Below are 21620 nucleotides of genomic sequence, written 5' to 3' on the forward strand. Positions count from 1 at the left end.
AGTAGAGAGGGAGGGACCCCAGTGCGATGAGCATCCGAAGAAAGCTGACGTGCATCCCAGTGTGAAGCCAGGAGTGAATCCTTTTATGAAGGTGTCCCCCCCGTCTCTTTTTAAAATTTGTGGCCATATTATCAAGAAAGGGCGATACATTATCGCTACTTTTATCAGCAGGAAACTGCCGCTAAAGCGGCGATAATGGGCTTGATATTATACTCTTGTGAATTCCCATAGAAGCCCAGGTTAACACCAGAACCTGGACTTCTATGGGAATTTACAAGGGCATATTATCAAGCCCATAATCGACGCTTTAGCAGCAGTTTCCTGCCGATAAAAGCGGCGATAATGTATCGCCCTATCTTGATAATATGGCCCTCAGTGTCGCTTGGCAGATTGCAATGGATTGAAAGACTGGTGCTGCTGCTGTCACTGCAGTAACCAAAGAAGAGCATCATCGCTGAGAGAGGAACCGCCAGTCAACCTGTATGCTGCAACTGCCAGGGGATTCAATTGTGGGGAGATCAACCAGGAGGCCGCACCTACCACCACAGGATGTCACAGTAGCTAGCCAGGAGGACTGCGACTGCTTAGACCAGGCATTATTGCATAAGACTGAAGGTGATCTGCTCCACGCTAACTAAACAGCAACAGAAGTCAGCACGTAAAAATGTGGGGCACAGGCTTCACAAGGGGCTAATAGCGAACAAGCACATATCAGACTGCTGCACTCACTAAGACTTCTTATCAAGAAACATTAGGGACATTGAGCTGAGGTTTTTCAATGGATGTGTAAGGGAAAGTAAACAATCTGCAGTTGAGTCTAATCCATTGCTAAAACCCATAGTGTGTTAGTGAATATCAACACTGGGTCTTTAACATAGCCGGAGCAGAAGGGAGAATGCTGGGAAGAAACCACAGAATATGAAGAGTAGTGCCTCTCTGTCTATAATGACATAGTTTTCAGCCCTGTGTGTCTCTTTCATCCATTGAGTAATATTTGGTTCTGCTGTTTGATTTAAGTACTTTCTTTTTTATAAATAATAGGTACTGGGCTGGGCATGCCATCATTGTGTCTTGGTTGACTGTTCACTTCCGAGCACTTGCCCCCACTTTACCTAACTGAGAGGCTATTGGAGTCAAGTGCATACAAGGGGTTGCATGTGGCCCAGTTAGAAGAGTCAAGGGCACCTGAGGCAAAGGACCTAAACTAAAATAGTTATTGCCCAGTTACTGCTGTCTGACCTGTGGCCCCCAAAACGTGGTCTGATAGATAACAAAGTCACACTCCAAAGCTTGTATATGGGGTGTTTGATGGAACTGATACATTCAGTACAGAGATGACATCAACATGGTCTAAATGACTTGAACAAATATAGTCATCTCTAAAAAAAATTAAAAATCTTATACAACTTAATTTTGTCCAAAGTAAATAAACAAGATCTAATTATTTTTTTCAAGAACAGATTAAATATTTCATAATCTCCACTCTGAATCATTTTAAACAGTCCTAGTCATTGCATTCTGCTATAATATTACAGTTGGTAAAACGCGTTATCACTGTGCAAGAGTAAGAAACATTTAAATTTGTGAATTGGATGCGGTATACTTACTGCTTTAGTAACTGACAGAAATCGATCATAACTTATAAGAACAATGGTACAGATGGACGTCACACACAGCACGGTGTCTACTGACAACCAAAGCTTGCAAAGAAACCTGCCCAGCAGCCACCTTCCGGTTAACACATACGGGATGTAGAGAGGAATCGAGAAACTCCCTTGAGAAATAATCAGATATTAAAAGTTCACATTGAAAATGTCACAGCACCTTTTTAACCGTAATGAACATCATCTATTTATAGGGATTGAAAAAACATAATCGCAAATAGTCAGTTAGAAAATTGAGTAAAGTCAACGAGATCATGTGAAGTAAGCACAGTAATTGCTACACGGGTCCAGGGGGCATATTATCAAGCAGGGCGTTAACATTATCGCCGCTTTAGCGGCAGAAAACTGCTGCTAAAGAGGCGATAATGGGCTTGATAATACGCCGTAGAGAATTCCCATAGAAGCCAATGTTCACCCCAGAACATGGGCTTCTATGGGAATTCACAAGGGTGTATTATCAAGCCCATTATCTCCACTTTAGCGGCAGTTTTCTGCCGCTAAAGTGGCGATAATGTTAACGCTGTTTGTTGATAATATGCCCCTCGGTGACTAATTATAACTGCAAACAAATGTAGATACAGAAGTAAAGTGAACGAAACCGGAATAGAAAGACAGAAAAATGCCTTGAGGGAAATATTGGTAGAGATTGAAAAATCAATAGTAAAGAGTGATTTATAAGCAGAGAGAGGGGTTAATGAGAGAGGAAGAAAGAGAGAACGTGAGAGCCGGAGTATACTAGAGAAAGCAGTAAGAAAGAGTGGAAGAGAAAGGGCAACAGAGAAAACGTGTATGTGAGAGACAGAAAAAGAGAGAGGGGAGAAAGACAGTGTGACTACTAGAGAAACTTTACAGTTTATTGCATTGCTGCAAATAGATTTCGGATAATTTTTGCTGTTTCCGTAATAGCAAGCCTTTCCTTTCTCCAACTTTATTATGAAAATATTTTTTTACACTAGGGCTGAAAAAGGGCAAATTAATTTGCACTAATTTTCACAAGTTTATTTAGGAAGCTATCTAATAGTTATCTCTACCTCTTAAAGAATAAAGGCTACAGTAACTCTTCAAATACAAACGCGGGAAGAATACTAGGCCTGCCCAAATCAGTAAAACCTTTTGCATAGTAATATTTTTTCAATTTTTCACAATTACTGTATTATTAAATCGATGGAGGAATGATTTTGCAATTGTAGCAACTCTTAGGGGCATATTAGCAAGAACCTCGTTAAAATGATCTCTGTTATAGTGGCAGGAAACTGCCGCTAAAACGGCGATAATGGGCTTGCTAATATGCGTTGTAGAATTCCAATTGAAGCCCATGTTAAATGTGAAGGCCATCTAACATGGGCTTCAATTGGAATTCCATAGAGCATATTATCAAGCCCATTATCGCCGTTTTAGCTGCAGTTTTCTGCCGCTAAAACGGCGATAATTTTATCGCCTGTTTTGATAATATGCCCCTTAAACACGTGGCAAATTACCATACTAAAGTATAACAAGCATTGGCAACACCAATCGTTCAGCACAAAAGCACTCCTTTATTAATTGCGTTTGTATATGTGGTATTGTGAATGGCTGAGTGGGTGAGCCATTGAGTAGATGAAATAAATCACGACAGCAAAGATGCAGGCAACAGTACGTGCATAATGCGTCATAAGTGGATAAATTCACCATTGTTTAAAGAGGTACTTTCAGTTATAAGGCAGGTTTATTTGGTTTGTCAGACCTTGCTTAAAAGCATTGGTTTGTGGACCACAAAACTAGAGCATTGTTAAGGATACTAGAGAAGTCGCATAGGTAAGTGCTCCATCTCTTCCTGCAGTCTAGTTTAATGGGCATGACCCTGTTGAGTTGAAAATAACGGATTATTTCCTATTCTGTTGACAGAATATGAGGGTTCACTGTAAGAGCTGCTTAACTAAGTGAATACATCAACAATAAATACCACTAGTAACTCAAGAGAGGGAGTCACGATATTAAAGGCTGTTTGAATTTGATAGGGTGTTAGTCAGTCAAATATACCTTTATTCGTCATATTTCTGTGGTATAAAATAATAGAATACAGTAAAATCCAACGGAATAAGTACCATCCATCACATTATAATAATACAGTTAGATTCACAGTGGAAAAATTACAATATTGCACATTTTCAAATTGTTTATATATGCCAAATAAATGAGGCTACAGAGGAGCATATCAGAGGGGTATGTACCTGCTGTAAAAATAACAAAGTAGGTCTACATTGACGAAATTTAAATCTTTAAAAATTGGCAATATTAACTTCTTTCTAGGCAGTAGATAAAGAGAGCAAAAGAACACAATGTGTAGGGTCGAATGAACAGGCTTCCCATCTCCGGGGCATACACATAATTCAGATAAAGTGTTACTATTGGCATGAATCCCCACCAAGAGAGGTGGAAAATTTAGATGAAACTTGGTGAGGGCAAAGCATTGTTATCTATTGAGAATGAAAAAGAGATACTGCTGGAGGACATCGCGAATGTGTACCAGATTGTATGCACGCACAGTGGATTTAAGATTATCTAAATAATCTCTTTTTGATGCTGTCTTATCATACAGACTGTGGGGTGGCAAAAAGGCCCCGCTGACCAATAAACTCACAAACAGACTTCAAATATGCAGACAGCGTAATTTCTAGGGCAGACTGGAGTCATAAGCAATCCTTCATGACAAGCTTGTTGAGGACAGTCTCTTCCCTTACCTATATAGAATGGTACAGTAAGAGGGGAGAAAGTTTACTTCTGTCCTCTATATAGGGGATACCCAATTCTGCATGGCAGATGGCTTTAGTAAAATTTCGAGGATCAGCCATTGGATTTTTCAGAAATAAACTTTCTGCTTCTTCAATCAACTAAACGTGTTTCATGTTCCAGATCCCAGCCCCATAAGATGCAATTGCCACATATTTACTTGCATAAATCAAAGAAATCCATTTCACTGGTTTCAAGACCAACTTTTTACAAAAACTGTGCAGGCCTATGATGGCCTTATTAAAGAGGGCTTTCCTGTTAGCTAACACTGTTTTCCACGTATATCCGTCATCAAGCAGGATACTTAAATAAGAAAAGTGTCTGTCACAAAAAACCTTGGAGTTATTAAGAAAATTTGCAATTTTTTGGGCCAGTCTTGCCCCACAGTTCATGATATATGTCTTACTATCATTTACTTTCAGATCAAGATCCTTCATATGAGCGATAAAATCATTGATGAAACTTTGGAGCCAAGTCCCTATTCTGGCCACTAAGACCACATCATCAGGGTAAAAAAGAATAGGGAGGTAGTGAGCCCCAATGTAGGGTTTGTTCTTTGCTCTCAACTTTAAAAAAATGTAAACTCTATTATTATAAGATATAATGAGCAAAAAAACTGAGCAAAAATGCAGCCTTGTCTTACTCTCGGTCTGATTCTAAAAGTGTTGGGCATTCCCTGTCCTTACCAAAGTAGTCACAGGCAGCGGCATCCTTATAAAATTGTCTGATGAATGTAATTATGCATTTTTCAACACCTAACTCAGTCAGAATGGATAATAGGTTAGAGTGTGAAATACAATCAAAAGCTGCTGTAAGTTCCATGATGGACAAATATATATTTCCCTTCGAAGCTGCTGTGTACTTGCCTATGACTAAGCTCAGGTTTAGGCATTGACCTGCAGTGCATATGCGTTTCTTAAAACCGTTTTGGGTGCCGGATATGATGTCATTCTCGCCCACCCAGTCCTCAAGCCCATGTAAATAAATAGGACCCATGATTTTTACATTAGAATCTAGTATAGAAGGTATAGGCCTGTAATTCTTTAGCTGGGCATTATCCCCTTTTTTTATAGATGATATGATTACTGAGCTATTTTATGTCTCCGGTGGGCATACCTTAACTATTGCATTAAACACGTTGGTCAACATGGGTGCCCACTGATCTGACCTATCATAAAAACATCTAGTTTCACCCCATTCGGCCCTAGGGCTTTCCCCTTCTTACTTTCACCCAATGTCCTACAGACCTCAATAAACTCAATAATCAGGGAAGGGATTAATGCATTCAATAGAGTCCCATAGTCTCAGGGACGTACATTCAGGGGGTGTTTGTGGGATTACAACCCCCTAAATAACTAGTTTTGTAATAAATAGTTGATTACAAGTGCTTTCAGTTGTGCTTGGTGAGGCCTTTGTCAGGTTTCACCTGGGATTTTCACAAACATGCAGACAAAAAGCACACACACACACACACACACACTTGCTTTGCCGTTTCTGTTTTGAAGGTCTTAAAGAATGTTGGATACTTTGAAAAATATTCAGTTTTAAGTACTCCTAACTTACTGCCCTTTAAGTCACCCTCGTGCCCTGCTTCTCATATAACGTATTTTCACAAGGTCTGCCAGTAGGATTGTTGAGACATCTGAAGTCCCCCCCCCCCCCCCAATCTCATAGACCAAGCTATGCCCCTGCTTAGCCCATTCTCTTCTTGATTCTCCATGGAGTCCATGGTGGAATAGATGTTAGAGAAATAATCTACCCACTGATGTTGCAGAATATTCACTTCAGTAGAGGGACCCAATAGGTCAGTAAAGTAGGGCCTGTTAACCACCTGCCAAAAAACGGCACTATCTTTGTGTAAATAAGCTAAATGCAGGGAATTTCAGACATCAATTATGAGCAAGCTCGAAGTGCAGCTTTTTAAATTCTTTTGAAGCAAATTATTAAGGATGGAGGTGGAACCCCCTGGTAACGAAGCTGCACCAAGATCCAGATAATCTGCCCAACTCTGACCCATCACCAAAGTCCCTTATCTTTAATAGTTACTTGAATGCCATGTGTTATATTTCATTTTCAAGGCTTGCAGAAGAGCTTAATGTTCTGGACACCTTTCAGAACAGCTTCTCCTTAGGGATTGGAAGGGATTCGCTTCTGCTAGCATGGTCAGTGAGCTCATGATTGCATCTGATAAAGGAGAGGTAAAGCCTAATATTGTTGAATCTCTAATGGCCTTAGGCATTTTCTATAAGTGATGAGGGACTGACTAGCCCCTAAGTCAAATGCACAGCTTTGTGCCGCTATTTGAGCGTGCACTTTTAATTTACACATCTTAATAACCTTAATCCTTTTTAATCCAATTTTAGCCATCTTTTATCTCCATTTATATTCACTCATATTTATACTTCAGTAATACCACGATCCAACATTCAGAGTTTTCTGCCAATTTCCGGTTTTTTAATATTCAAACAGGGCCCATTTGGTGCCTTTCAGAAAGAATATGAATGATGCAAAAGTCCATCGCAAGCAGTGTTTATTTTATTTCATAAAAAGAACCCAATGCATTTCGGGCCATCGTGAGCCCTTCGTCGGGGGTCACTACAAATGAATCAAAAAATACATGCATTAATACCACTTTTATGGCAATGTGAGCTACATTACAGTTCCAATATGCAAAGTTTTTGACCCATCTAATCACTTTTTTAAAAAAAAACACAAACATGATTCCAGAGTACATAATCCCACCAGGTTTCCCTCCAAGTTAATTCCGTCATTACCCTCCGTTCCTTCACCTTCAAAAAGTGAACCCAGCTTTCCCTGCTATTAGTTAATGTGCATGCTCTTCGTTGTTCTCCACTCCTTCACCCGTTCTACTTGTTAAGATAATTGCTTATTTGGAAAGGGCTAGACCTTCGCGGAGTGAAAGGTGTGCTTGTGGCAAGTGCAGTGCATGATGTGCTGTCACACTGGTATCGCAGAGACACAGTGGCAGGTTTCGCATCGCTGGACTGATGTCATCAACTATAGAAGGACTTGCTAGACCTGCTTGGGTTTGAGGTGGCAGATCCAACAGGTAAGTGATGTTTAATAATTTATAATCTTATTTGTATTTCTCTGAATGAGGCATTATAGCTGTAAGATTAAATGATAGATAAATAGATATTCGTTTCATAACATTTTTGCAACAAAGATGGTGTACGTGGGCACTACGATGCAGAAAGTGCATTTATTATAGTGATAGTGATTTCCAAAAATTGTTCAACACCCCTGCTCCTTTGTGGAATGTTTTGTGCTGATCCTTTAAAGAGCAGCCGAGAAAAAGTGAAAGTCCCAAAATATTGTTTCCCATGTTAATTCTCTTAGGAACTAATGCTCTTTGACACAGAAAAAGTGGCTGAACAGAACCAGACTAAATTTAGCAAAAAGTTAGAACTTATTCAGAGAGTGAGCCTTTTGTAGTTTGGTGAAAATATATTCAACAATTTTCTAACACCTTGCGTTTAAAGAGGTGCTTGGTTGGGCTTGAAGAGGTTAAAAATGTAGGTATATCTTGACTGTTGGTCCTGCCCTGCAGAAAGGAGTCTTGCCATACCGAAAATTTAAAAAATAGGTCAATATGGCCCTCTGATTAGTTGAAAGAGCTTTTTCTCCCATTTGCCTTTTTAGTACTGCAGGACTGGGACCGATCCTGTGTTAAAGAGCGATCTAATTGGCTGACCACAACTCAAAGCAAAATTTTGTGCCTGTCATTACAAGATTTGGGGACTCAGTCCCATGTCCTGAAAATGTTTTTGGAAAAAGATATAATCGGGCAGGCTAAGGCATCATGACCACCAGGCACTTCTGCAGGGACGGTCTGAATACAGCTGTACTATTGCAGGTCCCAGCACTGTGCTACCATGAGGTACTGTTATCCTTTTCTGGGAGCTCTCACTAAAGCTTTACTACCAGAGTCCCGTTGTATTATGATACCATGAAAGCATTCCCATGGAAGTTTCCATGGTACTGAGGTACCATGGGGGTGAAGCTTGAACGGTGGGCACCGCAGAAAAACTGTGTGTATCAAATCAGCTTTTTCAGCGTGGTCACCAAAGATTTTTCACCAATTGTTGGACCCCATATTGGTGGTTTTGAATTCTACGAACTTAAATATCTGCTAAACAGGAGGAAAGTGCCTGTACTCCGCCTTTAAGCTAGGTTGAATTGGCTTACCCCCGATTGACATATTTAACTTGCCTATTAGTCCCTAGTATATGGTGTAGAAAATACACCCAGGGCCTGGAAGTTAAATGCCACCTGTGGACTGCAGCACCTATTGTGCCATCCACAGAATGGGCCTGTAAATCAAGGCTTCAGGCCTACCCTGTTCCTAAAACCCTGCTGTTAAATGGAAAACAACGTTTTAAAAAGATGAGAATCTTTGCTTCAAATAGTAGTAAGTCACCCCTAGGTACACAGAGTCACCCACAACATGGGGTGCCGGATATTTAAAAGTGGAACTGGTGTGAAATTTATTTTGGCGTGTTCCTCCAGGGAAAAGGCCCTTAAAGATATTTTCACTGGCAGGGCTGTACCCGAATCTCAGAAAACGTCAGGGGAACCTGCTATAAAAGTCATTCACAGACTATTTTGAATATTTGTTAAAAGACCAATTTATTTGTGATTTTGGATATTTAATATATATTTCAGATAGGTACCTTTTAGAAAGTTACCTTTTTCCTTTTTCCTGCCTGAATTTCCTGGAGGTAAATTCACAATTGCTCTACAGCTGCTGTCCAGCCAAATAATTAAGTGTGAAAATTGCTCCGGTAACAGAGCAAAGGTCTAGGCCAGATGACAGGATGGACCGAGTGTTGGGCATTTGATCTCTATCAGTCCAGTAAGTTTGGGGTACACCCAGGAACTTAATTAGCTTGAAAGAGACAGGGGTGAGACCTGCCCTTACGCAGTTTAGTGTAAGCAGAGAGGTGAAGAGGGGAAAGTCCCCAAGGCCCACACTAGCCAGGCTGGCTCCAAACCTAGAGGGCAGGAAGCTACTCTCAGAATTAGTTTGGTGTGGTAAGGGGACTACAAAGTAAGTAAGGGCACAGTGGGGTATGCACTACAGTGCATACCCCTCAGCACCATTACATACTCTTTAGGGATTACTGATGAATATTTAAGGGCGCCAAGGTGTCTGCACAGTAGTGTCAAATTTCAAATACCCTCTGCACCCGTACATGCTCTGCAGTAATCACTGCAGAGCATGTCAGGGCACTGAGGTGCATGCACTGTAAGTACATTTGGCATCGCTATTTCTTTTTTCTTTTCTTTTCTTAGTGCAAAATTCATTCTTGCATCCATTTTTGGACACAAGAAAAGAACTTCAAATGCCTACTTTGCCCCACTGTGAAATTTTGCAGAATGTTAATGTAATTCTTTGGAATTCCGTGAAATCAAATTCTGCCAATTCCACCCACCCCTACTTATTAGTACCCTGAATGATCCTCAACTGCTTCTATGCTTTGAAAGAATGACAGAAATGCATGCAAATCTGCTACAGGTGACCATAATATTGTTGACCACTACTTCTTTTTAAGGAAAATCAACACACTTTGTTGATGCAATTTGGACAAAGGATCACCACAAATTTCAGAAACCTCCCTCATTTCACCAAAGAAAAAGGCAGCAAGTCTATTGCTAACATTTTGTCCAGCTTTCCATTTTATACGTGGAAATTGTCATTAGTAGTACAGCAACTCCTTGCTGAACATTAACTTGGTAGTAGGTTGTAGTGACTGTTTGATTTGGGAAGATACGTCCACAAGTGAACAACAGTAAGAGATAAGCTGCTTGGATGCTTTGTGGTAATTATATCCCTCTTTTCTTTGTGCAATACCGAGGTTGCTACGGGTGATGGTGTACACTTATGAGCGACAGTCACAGGCTTTCACATGACAACATCTTCTTCTTTCTTACTACAACCTCCTGCTAGCTGTTCAACTTCTTCTCATCTCGCACCAGCAGTTATCTTTCTGAGGTGCTCATCTGACACAATTGTGTGCTGCTTTTTTAGATTGGCCAGTTGACCCTAATACTGTAATGCCTACTTCCTGTACCTTGAGGCACTGCTTTGTAGCAAAGTGAGCATTCTGTGATGTGTTTCTCATGCAGCCTAATTGTATAGAAGTCCCAAACTGGGGAGGAGAGACTTCTTATTGCGCCCAATGCCTGAAGAACTTGTTGAGATGAAGGTAGTTCGATGTGCTTGCCTTTCACTAGGGCTTTCTGTGACAGCAACATGGGTGGTGGCAGTTATAGAAGGTTTTTGTGTTCTTAGAAATATAGAATTCTGTGGTGTTGATGGTATAACATTATACAAAGTAGGTTGAATCCAGATGTTCTGCACTTCCTCTTGCATCTGACCATGCAAGCTATCACTGGTTAACCAACTTCCTCACTTCTAGGGATCTTCCTTTTCATTGTTTCTCATGGTGGTCCTAAGTCGGGGTGCAATCCATGTCAAAATAATCAGAAGGTGGGCTTGAATAAGATGAGAAAGTGTTCTTTTTACTTCTTGCAGGCGAACGTGAAGACAATGTGACCAGTGGAAGAACAGTCACAGCAAAATCTTTTTACGTAGTAAGCTCAACTTCCTACTCTGCTTCTACCTGCGGAAGATCAGGTGTAGCAGACTGAGATTGCTGTTCAGTTTCCTGTGAAGATGATTTGATTTGCTTCTGGGGCAAATTAATTTCAAACTCACTGATCTCAGCCATGACTGCAGTAACTGCAGTGTCGAGAGACATCAGCTGTGGTTTCGGTGGTGGTACTGTTATTGATCCAGGAGTGATCCACCTCTCACCCTCTTCTTTTCTTGAGGAGTTTGCAGCAAAAACACTTACTGCCGGAAAAAAAAGGGTGACAACTTAAACTCACTTGTGGTATCATTCTTTTTCTCCTCAATTGCTACTCTCTAGGCAGGAACCACCTTATCTTCTTTACTTCTTGTATAGGTTATTGGTATGAGCAGAAGTACTTAGAAGAGAGGACTCTTGACTCTGGTGTAACTCTTAGCTATTTGGCAGACTTCCCTCCTTCTCTGTATCATAATGTCTTATGCATCTATGGACATTTAAATATAAGGATGATGACAGTCAGACATGGGCAATCTACTCAAAGTAATAAATGTTGCCATGTTTATAAATGCTTAGCAGTAGTGCACCCATGCCTAAACTATTTTTTGTTATCAGTAAACAGGAAAAGCTAACATGGCATTCATTCAGAAACCATGGGACTCTGGTGAAAGGAATGGGGACGCAGAGAAATATTGAATACATTATTAAATAGGGCCCATGTGATGCCTATGGGAGGCAAGGAGCAGGCAAAAATCTAATAACATAATTAAAAAACAACATGTGTTCATCTAGGACCAACAGTACCTCTAAGGGAAGCAGTCAAAACTCAAATAAGTTCATTAAAAAGAACAGCTACCTACTACAGACTACTACAACTAGCCACATGCACAAATAAATAATATATCAAGAAAAATATATTAGAAAAAAAAGAAAATTACAAAAATACATGGGCTTCTAAAGGGCTATCACAATCAACACTCCTAACAAAAGGTTTTCAAAAGTTGAATAGAATGATTAATTACCAGAAACACACACACAACGCCGCAAAATGGTGGTTTCCACACATGGCCAGCAAAAAAGAGTTATGAAAAACAATTACGAAATAACCACTTATGACACACAGATGCAAAAGCTTCACACAATGGTGGTTATCGTCGCCAGATTGCCAGCAAAGAAGGAGGAATGGAGAAAAAAGACAAATGGCTGCCTATAACACAAACACATTTAAAGACACAACAAAGTTATAGTCTTTGTTGCTGCTATACAACAAAGAAGGGGGCAAATTGACAAAGACAAGTTATGACACACCCACACATAGACACATACAAATACACACACACTCTCCACAATAGTAGTTGCACATAAGGGCAGAAAAGGAGGAGGCCTGGAGAACCAAGATAACATGGTTGCCCTACAATGGCTAAAGCCCTTTCCTCCTCTGTACCACTGCAAAGAAATGACTGCACAAATATGTACCCATAATGTGTGAGGGCCCAAACATGGGTCTTCCCTTCACTCACCAACAGTAAACCATTAATGTCACAAAAGAAAATAACCTTTAAAAATGCCTGAAACACATATAGCCTAAGGCAACAATTATCGCTGCAAAATTACTTTTAACATTTGCAGAAAGAAACACAATAATCTGCTATCTCACACACACACACAAAATCGTGAGCACGCACATGGGAAGGAAGACAGTTGAGAACAATGAAAAATGTCTGAGCCTGGACTCTTGGAGCCACTCCATCTCTGGCCACCACATGTAGACACAGATTAACCTACAATTGGCAAAAATATAAGGCAGTCCACAACCCACTAGAATAATTAAAAAAATATAGCACAGCAGCTGTCAGAATGTGAAAAATCTGTGGTAAAATGATATAACTGCACACATTCACAAAGTAAGAAACAAATGAAGGAAGTATGTATAGCACAGTCCTCCACCAACCCAAAAATATGAATTATCCATTAATCCCATATGGACCCCTACTCCAAATTTCTGGCCATCCAGCAATAAAAACAAATAAAAAAGTAAAGAATCAGGGTGCCTACCCTCCTTCATTGAACTTACCTAGTTTTTGCAAATAAAGTAAAGATTCCAGAGGAGTTGATGCAGCAGCGATTGCAGACAAAAAAAAGTCTTGCTTTCCCTCCAAAATCTAAATCCAAAATGATCAGAGAGTGAATAAAGAAGAGGGAGGAGTCGTTAGGACGGGATGAGGAAGTTGATTCTGTATGTACAGTAGCCTCCAAGTTTCTATGAGAATTTCACCTGTAAAAAAATGACTCTCATGCCAAAGTATTACCGAACCAGTCCTTTTCAGCAAAATAATTACCTCAAAATGTTTTTTCAAGTTGATTTTCGGAGGCATGTTTAGGAGAAGTGCAGCTCGCACGACATTTATTTCAATTTTGTTGTTCCTTTGCTCTCTCAAAAACACTTCTTCTGTAATGGCTTAATCTTGGGCATCACACATAATGTTCATTATGTAAAATGTCAGAAATAATGTCAGGTTACTCCAGTGTAATGAAAATATGACCAGGCCTCATCCTCATCGTTCCAGACCTTGTGTACAGTTGCTGGTATGGATTTCATAAACAGTATGGCAAAGCCCCCTTCCTCTAAGCTGTAGAATTGGTTGTTATCTCATGTGATTGGCTTGCATTTTAAGTGTAACAAACATTTTTTGTGTAGTCTCTCCTATACTTTGAACCCTCTGAAGGGGGGACATTGGTTTCCCGTGAAATGACGATGTATGGAGAAGTAGAAGAGAGAAATATAAATGTTTTCTTCAGTTTGATGGAGTATGTGAGCCCATTCACATTCAAAGAGGGGATATTGTGATTCCAATGAGACCACAAAGATGTGCGTGTTGAATGAACCTTAGAATGTCAAGGAGGTAAAGTGTGTATAGGATACGTTTGTACTGTGAGTTGCACCTCCACCGTTTATTACACATACTGTGGAAGTCAAATTTGGTTTAACAGATACACTACCAGATACACTAAGTGGTCTGCGCAGGTGGACAACCCAGCATTCAACAGGGTAGGAGAGTTAGAAGGTGATATAAATGAATACATGACCTAGTCTGGCAAGCAGAGTTCTCAAACTGAACCCTATCAATCAATGAGGGTTTTGTAGAGTGCACTACTCACCCGTAAGGGACTCAAGGCACTTAAGGAGGCGGGGTGAGCGGCTCCGTTGGGGTCAACTGAAGAGCCTTGAGGTCATGTCTGAACCCTCTCTGTAGAGAATGTAAGAGGTAAAATGGGGTGAGGGACAAAGGGAAAATAAAGTGAGAATACAGGTAGAATATGTACCTCTGTCTGTTTAACAAGTTTGACAGATGTTCCAAAGGTCTGTGGAACATGGTCTAGTATGGACAAACTGAAGGGGTTAATACCCCTGAAACAAACTTTAAACAGGCAAGCAAAACCCTTGACTAATCAGGCCCACCCCCATCCTTCCAGACATTATATACAGCATAAGAAAGGTTGCCCAATTGGGAGGGTGTAGTGAACATGCTGAATATTCATAAAAGAGGGGTCTATGAAAAGGTAGAACATAACCATCCATTCAAATTATAACGTGAGTAGATATACAAGACAATCATGTCCAGCCAGTGTGTTCTAGGTCTGTATGTGTTGGTATGTTTGGTCCCATTCAAGTGAAGGTTACTGACATTAGTAGTCAGGGCAGGTCCTCCAAATGTAATAATTAATGCGGTGTTGGGCAAATAAACTTCACCCCTCCAGCACAAAAACAATCATTAATGGCGTTTTGCTTTCTCCACGTGTGCTGCAGGGATCACTGACATAATATCGATGACACAAATATAAACCTACCAAAATATCGAGGAAAAAATATAGAATGCAAAAATATCGAATTCCTATCTTCAAACAGGTAACTACAAAAATATCGAATCAAAAATATCGTTGTAAAAAATATAGTTAGTCAAAATATCGATTTTTTTTAAATGTCTTACAAGTAATTAAAAATTAATGAAATAATAAATATAATTAACTTAAACATACTTAAATAACCTTCAAATTAATAAATAATTAATGTAAGTTAAAAAAACATACAATTTGATTTTTAAATACATATATATATATATATATATATGAACGTAATATTAATAAAAAGTATACAATATTTTACTGTAGGATAGCGGGAGGGTAAAATGTACTATTACCACTCCAGTGAGTGCAACAGTAGAGAAAGCGTTGGATAGCGTAGGGGTAAAAATTACTATTCCCACTCCAGTGAGTGCAACAGTAGGGAAAGCGTTGGATAGCGGAAGGGTAAAAATTACTATTCCCACTCCAGAGAGTGCAACAGTAGGGAATGCGTTAGATAGCGTAGGGGTAAAAATTACTATTCCCACTCCAGAGAGTGCAACGGTAGAGAAAGTGTTGGATAGCGTAGGGGTAAAAATTACTATTCCCACTCCAGAGAGTGCAACAGTAGAGAAAGCGTTGGATAGGGGGAGGGTAAAAATTACTATTCCCACTCCAGTGAGTGCAACAGTAGGGAAAGCGTTGGATAGCGGGAGGGTAAAAATTACTATTCCCACTCCAGAGAGTGCAACAGTAGGGAAAGCGTTGGATAGCGTAGGGGTAAAAATTACTATTCCCACTCCAGTGAGTGCAACAGTAGGGAAAATGTTTTATAGCGTAGGACTAAAAATTACTATTCCCACTCCAGTGAGTGCAACAGTAGGGAAAGCGTTGGGTAGCGTAGAACTAAAAATTACTATTCCCACTCCAGAAATTGCAACAGTAGGGAAAGCGTTGGATAGCGTAGGGGTAGAAATTACTATTCCCACTCCAGTGAGTGCAACAGTGGGGAAAGCGTTGGATAGCGGGAGGGTAAAAATTACTATTCCCACTCCAGAGAGTGCAACAGTAGGGAAAGCGTTGGATAGCGTAGGGGTAAAAATTACTATTCCCACTCCAGTGAGTGCAACAGTAGGGAAAGCGTTGGATAGCGTAGGGGTAAAAATTACTATTCCCACTCCAGAGAGTGCAACAGTAGAGAAAGAGTTGGATAGCGTAGGGGTAAAAATTACTATTCCCACTCCAGTGAGTGCAACAGTAGGGAAAGCGTTGGATAGCGGGAGGGTAAAAATCACTATTCCCACTCCAGTGAGTGCAACAGTAGGGAAAGCGTTGCATAGCGTAGGGGTAAAAATAACTATTCCCACTCCAGTGAATGCAACAGTAGGGAAAGCGTTGGATAGCGTAGGGGTAAAAATTACTATTCCCACTCCAGTGAATGCAACAGTAGGGAAAGCGTTGGATAGCGTAGGGGTAAAAATTACGTTTCCCACTCCAGTGAGTGCAACAGTAGGGAAAGTAAATACTTCATATATTAATTAAAATATTTAAATATGAATACCAATCACAAATTAATTAAAAATAATTACCAATTTAATATAATATAATAATTAATCAATCAACAATACAAATATTTTTTTTTTATTACAAATCATTACCTATTAATATAAATTAATTACCAATTAACAAATAATTAATTAGCAATTGAAAAATAATTAACAATTAATTTAAAATAAATACCAATAAATAAATTAAAAAATGCAATTAATTACAATTAAATTACTTCCCACCCTATTCCCCTATAAACCCACAACCCGCTACAGAAAATAAATTAATAGGAATAACATAATTACCAATTAATCAATTTATAAAAATTAATTACCAATTATAATTTAATTAATTACCAATTAAAAATTAATTAACAATTAATTCAAGATAACTACCAATAAATAAATTAAAACATTTATTCAATTATAATTAAATTACTTCCCACCCTATTCCCCTATAAACCCACAACCCGCTACAGAATTAAACTACGCAAAAATTAAATACCATAAAATGTATTACTTGAAATAAATTATAAAATAAATATGCACTTTTCACACAAATACTAACATAAAAAACACTTTAAAAAATTCTATATTATTAAAAAATCGATATTTTTTATACCTATAGTATATACTTCGATAGTTTGACTTTCTATATTTATCTAAATCGATATTAACGTACTTACCTCAAATTCGATATTTGTTGTCTATATTCTGTCCATTCGATATTTTGTCCATTAAATTAGATATTTTTGTTGTCTATATTCTGTCCATTCGATATTTTGTCCATTCTATATTTTGAATTCGATATTAGTGCAATTCTATATTTTTAACTCGATATTTTCACTGTATACCGTGCTGCAGAATGCACCACACATAGAAAAAGCAAAAAAGAGGACAAATAAAAGTATTTCACCTCATTGCACAAATCCAATGCTTGCTTTTGCAGGGCGTTAGTTTTTGGTCCTGCCTCAGAATTACACATCTATGTGTATCTGGGGCAGCGTAAAAAATCAATGGGTGTTGTGGTGGAATGTCCACAGCAATACCCATTGCACGTCCCATTCATGCAGATAATTCCCAGAAAGGTTACCATATTTAGAAGGTGTTAAGCCATGCAAAGTGGCTTAACCCTGCTTTGTAAATGTGGCGCAAGACATTGTGCTACCGGAATGGCAAAGGAAGTAATGTTCCAGTGACACAATCTCCTTGCACATATGCTCTTCTGTATACACATTGGAACACCTAAGGGGATTACAAAGACATATTCAGCAGTGTTAAAATCACTCTAGAATGACACCATATTTACCGTGTAAGCTTTACCTGGGACCACTGAAACGCTGACATTGTCCCATATGTTTCTCTCTTAAATATCAGTAATCATTCATTGCATTGCCACATGCCCTGTTCCCTGAAATTGGCCTTCTGTGGTGCTCCAATGCATTTCTAATGTTTACCGTCTAGTCTGAAAGGTAGCAATGCCCATTTGATTGGATTTAATCACCACACGTGTGACTGCTGTGCCATTTTGTACTACTATGATGCATATCTTGATTACCTTGATGCAAATGAGTTCTCACTGAGTCTAGCTTGCCTTGATTTCTGAAATTGCAGGGGCCCCTAGTCTTCCTCTGTTTACCTAAAGCTGCTTCCCTTAAAAGCAATTTTTCTATAGTGCAATGAGAAAGACATGAGAAATCTAACAATCATTTGAGTGATATTGTCTCATTGTCGGTGCTTACCAACCTCCCCTTGGCAGTGCCAGAAGACAAAAGGGCATAATCCTCAGATCACAAATGAAAGTCCTTGAGTGGGATCAATCTCTCAATCAGAGTAAGTTGACCCATGATGTCTTTTTCTTTATAATGTGGTGTAGTTGACATCTTCTGTGTGTTTTACCCCTTTAAATAAAGGAAATAAGGCACTGTGTTTCCAGTACAAACCTCTCATAGAGATTTTGGGGTCTAATTTAAAAGCTAGGGTGGCATAAACAGTGATTTACTCTCAATATTTTGATCGGGATCAGCAATATCAGGTCAACAGAAGAGAGCAAGTATGTGCTTAGCATTTTACTTTCCACATTATGAAATGTGAATTCAAGTAAGCTATCTAACTCTGCTTGGCTTAGGTTGCCTTTCACATGCAGCCCAAAGCAACGGGATCGCTAATCTCTATCAGGCAGTGTGCTCTGCTTTTTCTCCGCAGTAACAGCACTGATCCACAACAATGTTTGGGGTCTGGCAGCACTTGGAGCTCTAGCAAGTGGTGAGCATCTTGAATGTGAATGTGCAGCAAAATCCCTTAATTTCTCAGCAAGAGGAACGTACTTTTGTCAAGTGTCAGTTACAATCCTTTACCTACCTTAGTATAAGTCTCCCTTGGTTTACCAAAACCACCATCTCAATATGCTAAAATACTATGCAGTGACATGACTTCTTATGCTTTCTTCCTGGTTTCCAGCACAGAAGGATGTTGAATTCTCAATTATTGAGCAACACGGACACATGACAATTAGCCCAGGAGCCCCATCAACACAAGAAAAGAATAAACTGAGTATATATAATCTCAACCTCCATTCATAAGACAAGCACTAAGGGATATGTTAACAAGGGCCGGTGATAAATATCGCAAAGCGCGCTTAGCGCTTGCATATTTATCACCGGCTATCTCTGGAATTTATCACCCGGTTAGCACGTTATCAACAACGCGAATCGCCGAGGCGATAAAAATTCCAGAGATAGTGTGGATATCGCCGTTTGCCATGGTGGAAAACGGCGATATCCTAGATGATAGGGCCTGTGGTCTTAGCCACATAATCCAACCCCCATGTTAAGTCTGCCTTAGTCAGGAATTTAACAGACGTCCTTGTTAATATCGGGAAGCTGCCCTCGCTATATTTTCCCTGGTTGATTTCACAGAAACGCCTACTTTGCATCTCATTAGCAATGCAAAGTTAGGTGTGCTGGAAACGGGCGCTAAGTCAGCAAAACACGCGATAGCATGTCTTTGCTGATAAGGCGATAAAATTATCGCCGCTTTTCGGACGAAAACGGCCACAAAAGTGCGCCGCCTTCTTAATATGCTCCTAATAGTCTTCCTTGAAATTAACCTCTGCAACAAAAAGGAATATGACTGTGAATGCTAAAAAATTCTGATCTCCAATTAACGTATTGCTACAATTCTCTTTAAGCGCTAATACGACCACCTGTGGCGTGCCTCTCTTCGTCTTGAGATGAGCAACTGAAGTAATCAAGAAAAATCAAAACGCACTATACATTTTACCAAATGAGCCAGAAAAAAATAAAAGGAAAAGAAAAAGAAAAAGAAAAGAAAAGATAATAAAAGATAGTAAAGAAAGTAAAGAAAAATGAAATAATAAAATGGCATGAAAAGCAAAGGAATCACCGACTGAGTCTACTAAATGTAATGCATCCTCGACTTTATTTCAAATAAATGAAAGCCCATATACAATCTGTGTCGAGACATAGATTATTGAATATAATCCGTTTAATATTATTGGTGGGTGTACAGCTTTGATACTATTAATCTGATAATGAGGAGAGCTGTTATAGAGAGGTCCCTCCAAAACAGCATAATATCCATTTGCACGCACCAGGCTAGCTAGCCACGTCATTTCCTGTGTCCTATATGTTTGACACGTCCATCCCTTTTCCTAATATCGTTTTGCCATGGTCCAGAGATGACTGCATAAGACTGCGCAGAACAACCACCAAATGTATGGTGAGTGGCCCGCCACCAACTGACAAATGTAACTCCTTGAAAAGCTGCTGAGCGTGCAGGAAAAATAAATAAGTTGCTCCTCACATCTTGGAATGCGCCCATAGTATATTATCGAAATTACCATGGGCCTGATTAAAAGTGAACCCTTATATGTTTGCATAGGGATCGCAATAATAAGTGGTGGGATATCTATTACACCAGGCAATTACCACATATGTTAACTTAAACATCTACTAACTCGGACTCCACAACAAAATCCAACCCACCGGCAGAGGTCCCCTAATTGTATCTCCAAAGTTTCGCCGCATGATTTCATAGTCTAGATCAGTGTTTTACTTTTGCTATGCTGATTTTATGCTATTTTTATGTACTGTTGTTAGACAGGATTGAATTAATTCATTCTTACTGTATCATTATGGATATTGCTGTTATGGCTTATGACCAAAATGAAGTAAACAACGACGACGATAAAGTTGGCAACTTTCCTTACATTTCTGCAGGTCAAACCTGCTGCATTTTAATATTTGAGAAAGGCCTGGTATTTACTGGGGAAAGGAGGTTTTGGCTCAAATAGCATCAAAATCCGCCTGTTTCTCCCCAACCAGCCACACAGAAGATAATTCTCACACTTGATAAATTCCGAAAGTTATTATGTGCAACAATGAAATACAACATACAACAAGGTCCACTCGGGCTCCCCACTTTGGGGGGAGGTTCCCATGGCCTGCATAAGCTGTTGAAATTACCACATGGTTTAATAGACATTTGCCATTTTGGCATTGCTCACCACAATGTTTCTCCCGTAAAGTTACTCCTCCTATTACGGATTCAGCAGCCATCGCCCTGATAAACATTAGCATGGTAATTTAAAAGATTGTAATTCCACGAATATGGATTATGCAAAAATCCAAATTTATATGTTTTCCGAAAGGCAAAATCAGAAACAGCAGATACATAAATGCCAGGGAACTAATGCGCTAGCGGCATGAGTTATGTGTTTATTGCAAATTAGGGAACATGGGAACTGAGTTTTGGTTCCAAGTTTAAAATGTTAATATTTTTAAGAGTATATTGTTGATGTTTGTGATTGTGAAAAAAAGAATGGAAAGAATTAGTGTATGTATATGTACTTTCAGCAAAGACTGGGCCAAGACCCGACCTCAACCTGACGATAGAGACTTTGGAGCTAGAGAACCAGGTTGAAGTCTCGGCATCGACTCCACCTGTTTGTTATTCTCGGCAAATCCCTTACTCGCCGCGTGTTTTAACAAGATAAAAAAATTGTGAACCTGACCTTGTGTAATGGAGGCTGGTACTCGTGTAAAGCGCCCCTATTACTTTGGGCTGAGTTTGAGCTATATAAAACTGAAACAATAAATGAATGTCGTATTAAATTTAGATGGGTTATTGATTTAATGTAGAGATTCCTTTATGAATATGAC

At 39.3% G+C, this 21620-nt stretch overlaps 1 protein-coding gene across 1 annotated transcript in view; it reads right to left on the reverse strand.

The window, feature by feature from the left end:
* The window catches only part of LOC144827328 (histamine H3 receptor-like), an 82677-nt gene that overhangs the window by 60357 nt on the left and 700 nt on the right, over positions 1 to 21620 (reverse strand). Inside the window, exon 2 of the mRNA XM_078685680.1 lies at positions 1608 to 1774. Coding sequence (XP_078541806.1) covers positions 1608 to 1774 — 167 coding nt within the window. The remainder of the gene's footprint in view (positions 1 to 1607; positions 1775 to 21620) is intronic.

Source organism: Lissotriton helveticus, chromosome 4_1, assembly GCF_964261635.1.
Source record: "Lissotriton helveticus chromosome 4_1, aLisHel1.1, whole genome shotgun sequence".
NCBI classification, from domain to species: Eukaryota; Metazoa; Chordata; class Amphibia; order Caudata; family Salamandridae; genus Lissotriton; species Lissotriton helveticus.